This window comes from Charadrius vociferus, unplaced genomic scaffold (assembly GCF_000708025.1).
Source record: "Charadrius vociferus isolate BGI_N301 unplaced genomic scaffold, ASM70802v2 scaffold235, whole genome shotgun sequence".
Classification (NCBI taxonomy): domain Eukaryota; kingdom Metazoa; phylum Chordata; class Aves; order Charadriiformes; family Charadriidae; genus Charadrius; species Charadrius vociferus.
The window spans coordinates 78,975-87,152 of record NW_009648536.1 but is presented as its reverse complement, the minus strand read 5'-3'; the positions used below and the strand labels follow the sequence as shown (position 1 = coordinate 87,152).

Sequence of the window (8,178 nt, the reverse complement as noted above, 5' to 3'; positions counted from 1 at the left end):
CTACTTAACAGCTTCTATATTCAATTTTCTTCTGTCGTATTATAATCAAGTAATTGCTGTGAATATGGGGCAAGGCAATCACAGCCAAATCCCTGTCCAGCTCATTTAGCTGCCCAAATATCAAGGCTCTTCCATGGGTATGTGTACTCTTGTAGAGCAACTGTCTTGTGAATTTTTTACCTGTAAAGTTACAAAAGTTCATTAATTCAAAAGAAGGCCTGAATTCTTGGGTATAATTTTTCACAATCCATTAATAAACCTGTTCCAGTGGGACTGGAGTGGTGAATGAGAGGACTTTGTGTATGCACAAGCAGTGTGAAATATTGATACCACTACAAAAACCAGAAGACCCTGACCTCAATGACACAGGCTTCTTCCTGTGTGGCAGGGGGCTCTTCCACAGATCAAGGTTGGGAGATAACATGTCAAGAAACCTTCTACATTTGCAGATGGAAAAACTGTCTGTAGGGCCAAACTTCAGCTGGCTACTCATCGTGAAAATTACTGATAATCAGTGGAGAGATGCACATCCTTGATGGCCCAGGTTATACATGGTACTTACCACTAGTCGTAGTAGGCATGCTCTGCATGCTTGCCGTTGTTTCCCTTGTTGTGGGATGCCTCATTTCTCCCTATAAAGAAGCATGCACTGCCTATCAATTTTATGAAAATTTGTTTTGTTTTGTTTGGGTTTTTTTCCCTTTTGTTACTTTTAGCCTCAAGTGGAAAGATACATAAAAAAATCCACCTCCCCTAAGCATTTTTTTGTATCACTTATTCACAGTGGTGGAACCAGTGTAGAAAAACAGCTTGGTTTTTCAATAGGCTTTTCAGGATCCAGAATTTTACAACACAGTTCAGTGGTAAAGTATATAGCTGTATGGACAGTAAAAACTCCTTTCTTCTGTTTGTACACACAAAAGCTTCATTACTTCTTTTTGCTAGAGACTATGCTAATGGTGAATCGCTAATTCAGCTCATGCCCCAGATTAATTTCAGAGTCACAACTTTGCAGGATAGAGTTCCTATGTGATAAGTATGACTGTGCCTCTTTCTAAACACTTTATAATTCACCTTATTAAACTTCATCTTTCAACAGGTATATTTATTAATGCATCTCTGCATAATTGCTTTGCCATGATTATTTACTATTTCACCAATCTTCATGTCAATTACACATTTCATCATAAATGATTTTAGTTGACTTGTATATAATCAAAAAAAAATATCAAACAGAGTTGGCCTTAGAGTTTCCTCTGAACCTCTGTGGAAACACCATTATACAGTAATGATAAATGCTTTCTGAGAACTAGATCTTAAGCAATCTATTTGGACTATATTGATATTGTGCTATTTTTTTAAATTAGTAAGTCATACAACATTAGGCCAAAAGTCAAATTTCACATATATTACATTCCTGCGTTTATGTCTAGTAACTGCAAATAATTAAATCAGGGGTTTATAAGATCTATCTTTCTATTAAAAATATTTGACTGCTATTTGTGTTTGATTTTTTTACTTAATTCTTGTTAGTTGACTTTTCTTATTCTTCATTATTGGAAGCAGGGCTGAAGTCACAGTAACTACTTTAGCAGCTAGCAGGAGTGTTGGCTGTGCTTGAGTATTGAATATTTTCAAAGTTTCAGGAAACCAATGCACTAATAAGAATTAAAATTTTATAGAACATTTAACAAGTTATTCCTACATGTTATCACTTTCCATAGCTGTTAATGGACTGAAAAAAAACTTTTCTGTCATCATGTAGCTCAACCACATTATCCTTTTCCTTTAAAAACAGAGAGCTGAAGCATAATTGCAGTTAACTGTTTTATTAATTTGTCTCTGCTATCACCATTTTTATTATGTCTTCATTTAAACTCCATATTGTTTTGGTTTGTTTTTTTTCAACTATAGGCTTTTGGTTTGGTTTTTAAACTATAGCGTTCTCTCCTCAATCCCTTTAATTTTTCCTATTAATTTTCTACATTTAGTAAACACAAAGCTATATGGTTAAATAACTATTCCCCTCTTCAGTGCAACTTCCCACACTCCTGACAAACTCCCTGCTAGTTTCTATCTTTTCTTTGCTAATTGGAACAGTATAGGATTATATGCATATTTATATATATATACACATGCATATTTGTTATATATATGCATATATATGCATACTTGCATTTATAGAATCATAGAATGGTTTCGGCTGGAAGGGACCTTCAAAAGTCACCTAGTCCAACCCCCCTGCAACGAGCAGGGACATCTTCAACTAGATCAGGTTGCTCAGAGCCCTGTCCAGCCTGACCTTGTATGTTTCCAGGGATGAGGCACCTACCACCTCTCTGAGCAATCTGTGCCAGTGTTTCACCAACCTCACTGTAAAAAATTTCTTCTTTATACTTAGTCTGAATCCACCCTCTTTTCGTTTAAAACAATTTCTAACCATGCAACATATACACATATTTGTTTTGACTCATGAATGACACCAATTTGACTCCTAAGCAATCTGTGTAAAAACACTACTTTTTCCTGTCTAAATTGTGTTCAATTTTCCCTGACTTTAGCTTTTTAAGAACCATACTATTGGACTAGGACCATAATCTGCTTGTCTAAATTGAATGTTAGAAGGTCAGAGTCACTGCCAAACACTAACTTTGGCAAATGAAAGATTTGCTTTTATTCAAAGTAGAGAATTATCTGTAATAAAGGCAAACCTATTTACAATTATCAGACAATTTATTTTGAAACTGTAACGATGTGTTCCTTGCTTCCATGAGATCACTGACAACACAGTGATCTTAATATCTAAGTCATATTGTCCTAACAATGGATCTTTTTCCAGTCTATGTAGTTTAACAATCATTTCTTGTGTGACTAATCTGATTTTTTTATAGCCATTTACATATAGTGATTTTCTTTGTTCCACCCAAATAAAACTTTCATCTATAAACACCTACAAATATAGTCAGGTTTTGCCTTGAAAATTCACAGAAAAGAGTTAAATACAGAGTCAATACAGAAAAGATATTCCTTGTTCCATAGAGATTACTGTGTCTTTACTCTGATGAAAAAAAAAAAAGAAAATATAAGTTAATACTAATTTATTTAAGATTAATTTATTGAAGACTGAAGAAATTCTTCATCTCACCTCATCTACACAGTTTTGTAGATTTTTGTCTGAATGAACCAAAAGATACCTAACCAAACAGTCTGGTCACAAGTTATTAAACCAACAAAATATTTGAATATGACAAATGAATAAGACATTCAAATCGGTACCCTATTTAGTACTGTGAAGCTGAGGTACATGGAACGAGAAGGCAGAAAGCTAGCAATCTTCTAATTAGGCAACCTGCTGCTTTGTATCTACATGATACGGAAAGATACCAGAAGTAAATCTATGAGCATTTCTAATGTGTGCACACACTACAGAGTAACGTGAAGGAAATGATAAATCTAAAAGATGTTAACATGGTACAAACAACTTCATAGCACACGAAAAGAGACAAAAGGAAAAAGTTTTTAAATGTACAATTTGAGGAGGACCAATATGCAGTTTGATAAGAACTCATGTGTTAGTTAATATTCCAAGAATGCTTATTACTTCAAATTAAGGCAAGTCCTTCCACAATATATTATTTTATTTAATATCAGCATTTAATTCAAAATAGAAGTTCATGCTCATCAAATTTGTACACAAGGCTAATTATACAGATTGGGATACTCCTTCCTCACCATAGAGTTTCTATCTATCAGCACATAATGTTCCAATAAATCACAGAGATCCAAGATTGGAAATGTTTTTGGCAGTGCAAAATACTCTTAAGATTTAATTTACATACTTATCAATTATATACATTGATATAAAATATAATGATTAAATATATGAGGCGAAATGGCTGTGTTTGAATGCCTCTAAATAGTCAGCACTGTTCTTATTGTTTATATTAATGCTGAATTATCAAGATTAGATTGTGACCTGAGACAATATTTCAGTGAGGTCTCCCAGGACTTCACCTTTGAATGAGTTTCTTTTTTGCTTCCTCATGGGTAATAATTAAACAGAAGTCAGTGTCCATAGAAGCTCGCTCTTCTATAAGCCCATATAGGAGCTCCAGCCACTGCATGCTCATGTTCCCAAATAGCTTACAAATGGATGGGAAGTTGAGCTTCATAGCCTCCATGAACTTACTCTATACCGGGGATTATGGTTGGTTTATAAACACCAGAAAAAGATAGCTTGATACAATAACATATGCTCTTGGATATCTAAACTGCTTTCATTTCAACCCAGACATTAGCTGTTTTTAAAGCCATAATTTTAAAACTGAGTATTATTTTTAGGTATGTCAACAAGTGGGATATTGTTTACCAATAACACCATATTGCCATGTTTTAATAAAATCCTTCCTAAAGGTATATATTCCTCCTTAGGAATAAATAGTGTGATGTTAAAACCAAATGGTTTTACTGCTGGTATGCTGGGGAAAAAAAGGAATAAAAAATGTCTTAAGTATGTTACTGACAGGAATGGCTGAACTCATGGATACTTGCCTAATGAGGCTGATGACTGAGATTTCTCGTTATTTCAAAGTTAATTTTTATCTTTTTAATGCTCAATATACTTGGATGTATTTTTTCACATGATCTTTCAATGTAATTCTTTATTACAAATAAACCACAAACAGCATAAAGTCTAATGTGATATGTTTTGACTGTTTATTTTTTTCTATTTTTTTTACAGATTTTATATAATCTAACAGATACTGTGAAAAAGCTTCAGAATAGATTACCTTCACACAGAACATATAAGACTGTTATCATTAGGAACAGAAAACATGTTTACAGGAACTAAAAGAAAATAATAATTTCTCATTCCTACAGTATCCTTGACACAAAATATAAAATTTGAGTTACCACTAAACTTCAGCTAAAATGGCTAATCTCCAGATCTCTGACATATATCCAAGTGTATAAACCTTTTAGCTACATGTCAGAGAAAAATAACAATGCTATCAAACTTTGATTGCATTTAACAAAAAGTGTCCCATAACTGACCAAAAAGTCTGAAAATGTATGTTTAATTATGATATCAAAGAAAATTAGAAAAGATACAGAGCTTTCAGAAGATTTTTGAAGAGGTATAACATAAATAAAAACCCAACAGGCTAGTTTTCTTGACTTTAGCAAAAATTTGGACCATATGCCAGTTAAGTAGTTTACCTCAGTGTCAGTGAATAAGCATAACAAAATATTAGGCCCAGTGAAGAAATAAAAATAAATAATCAAGATTTTAAATTGCCAGAAAAAAGAGAAAACAGTTTCCTCAAAAATATTTCCTGAATATTGGGTACTGTCTTTCTGAATGGAATCTGCATTTATCCTTGTCTCCTTAGAGAATGATGTACAACAACATTCATATACTTGCACTTCTTCCATTTGTCCTCTATGAGAAAAGTGATTATTTATGTTATTATTTTCTTGCTAAGAAACAAAATTAATTTTAGATTTTGTTTTAGGAGTAGACACAAATATATGTCCAAAGCTGTCTACATTTTATGCTGGAAAATCACATGAAGATTTTGCATTCAGTGAGGATGAATCCTTTACACCAAAACTAGTAAAATGTTCATGAGTGTATGAAAGTATAATTCTACCATGAAAGCCTGGCCTACATGTCAAAATGAATTCTTTGAGACTGTTTTATCTTCCCACTCTCCTTAAAACAATGAACATAACTCTCTCCAGCCCAAATAACCCAGTACCCGCTCACTATGTTTCATTTCAACATCATGCACCAGTACAAAAATGCTTAAAAAATACTTTTAAAAAAATAACATCAATCAACCAATGAAATGCACTCACCTTCTCTTCGATTAAGCCTTGCAAATCCAGGGCTGTGACTGCTAGACAGCTCTGATGAACTGCTGAATGATGACTGAGGCAAAGCAGACACCAACTGATCATCACAATTATCTGCCAATGAAAAATATCATGTTCAGGTTAATAAAATGAACACCACTTACTGAAACTGTAACCAAAGAGAACACCAGAAAAATACCTGAATCAACCCTGTATCTGAGAGCAATACATCTCTAAATATTTCCTCTTACTGTACTGTACATAAAAGCATCGGAACTGAGGCAGTGGTGGTTTGGTGGTTTGTTCGTTTTTTCCTTTTTTTTTACCCAATATTTCATGAGACTACCAGGGTATAATTTATTATGTTCTTCAACTGGCTGTGCTTGCCCACTTCTGACCTAACTTCTGAGATCATACTGATAAACAGTTCAGAGCTTACTCACTATCATTTACACAGATAGCAACTGGTGTCTTCTAGTCCTGGTTGTAGCATGAAGCTACAGCTTCAGCACATTCTTTTTATTTTCTTTAGACCTGGTGTTAGCACAGGTCTGTACAATCACATTTAATGTGCAATCACATTAAATACTGCTATTTCTTTAAAAAAAAACAAAATTCCCACAAACCAAATGAAAATATAAATAAACTCATCCCTTTTAAGCACTGTAAGAATGACAAAATGGAAAATCTTTTGCTTTGCCAATAGTATGTATGTTTGCTAAAGACACAGCACAAAATCATTGTCACACAATTATTAGTATGCAAGTCATAACATCATACAGAATGAAACCTGAGTGTTTCAGAAAAAGAAGTCTTAACTGCAGTTCACAATCAATGGCGCATAAGCAAGCAAATGCTAATCAATACTTTGGATGTTAAATGCCTCTCCAGTTCAATTACTATACAGGACGTGTTCATTCTCCGTATAAATTTGAAAAAATATAAATTAAGAATCAATATCTGTTCTAGTTTTAGCTGAAAGAAGACTGATTTTAAAACACTAGAAGACACATAAGCAAGTCTTTGCCTAGTTATACTATGTTGGCATCTGCTGTTTAGAAAATGAGAGGAAATTATGTAAACCATTAGTCTTTATGAAATAGTTCTTTTTAGGACAAACACATTCTCTGGCTGTATCTGATAAGTGACGCTTCACAGGCAAGTCCTTCTTCTTCTAACCCTTCTGTTTGTCTACTAGACTTCCACTATCAAAATAATGAATATTAATTTATACAAAATCTTTTCCTGACCCAGTGATAATTAAGTATTTCTGCTAAATAAGTATGGATATTTATAATTAGCGGCAAGAATTTTATATTAAGGCCTCAAGGGGATCTTTTGATCACCTTCAATTTTTTTTTTTTTTAAAGTTGGTTCATTTGGTTATTTAAGCAAAACTCTTCCTAAAGATAAGGTCTGATACTGACCATGACCGCTACAATTGTCTCAAATACCATAAATAATATCCAGTCACTACAAACAAGAGAATATCTTATTTTTTCTTGATAAGGTCACCTATTCCATACTTCTACCAAATTCAGAGTACCTCCTGCATGTCAAAGGAAGAAATAAAATGATTTACTTTCATAAGTTTATTTCCTGCTCTAGCCTTCTGTAATACAAACTGCAGTTTTATAACTACTCTTTATTTTCTAACAGCAAGCTCATTTTTCACTTCATTATGCACAGATTAGATTTACAATGGTGAAAGAGGGTCTGCTACTTGGGACAAATTGTCCAACTGATAAGCATAGAAGAAAAAAAAATGAAGGAAAACAAGATTTCATCTTATGAGCAAACGTATTGCACTAGTAGGTCTTAGAAAAAGATCTCATTAGTGAAAGATGTCTTTACAGCACAGAAAATAAAAAGAACTTATTAGTCTTAACTACACCAGAAAGGGAACAGTATGATGCTGCTGTGTTTCACACAGAGAACTACTTCCACTGCTGATGCAAGAGAGCACTTCAAGTGCCACCGATCCTTCTTCTAATGTCACAGCTTACATTGTAAGACTAGATACAAACATGAAAATTAGAAGGAGAGAATAGAAAGGCATTTTCCCCAAAATCTATGTACATGATCTAGAATCATAGAATCACAGAGTGGTTTGGGTTGGAAGGGATGTTTAAAGGTCACCTAGCCCAACTCTCCTGCAATGAGCAGGGACATTTTCAACTAGATGAGGTTGCCCAAAGCCCTTTCCACCCTGACCTTGAACGTTTCCAGGGATGGGACATCTACCACCTCTCTGGGAAACCTGTGCCAGTGTTTCACCACCCTTATTGTAAAAAATTTCTTCCTTCTATTTAGTCTAAA

The 8,178-nt window shown here is 33.8% G+C and overlaps 1 protein-coding gene across 1 annotated transcript in view; it reads right to left on the bottom strand.

Moving 5' to 3' along the window:
- Window positions 1-5,980, bottom strand: part of CNTNAP4 (contactin associated protein-like 4) — a gene marked incomplete at its 5' end in the record, with an annotated part of 211,049 nt that extends 205,069 nt beyond the window's left edge. Inside the window, one exon of the mRNA XM_009885846.1 lies at window positions 5,863-5,980. Coding sequence (XP_009884148.1) covers window positions 5,863-5,980 — 118 coding nt within the window. The remainder of the gene's footprint in view (window positions 1-5,862) is intronic.
- Between the last annotated feature and the right edge of the window lie 2,198 nt (window positions 5,981-8,178).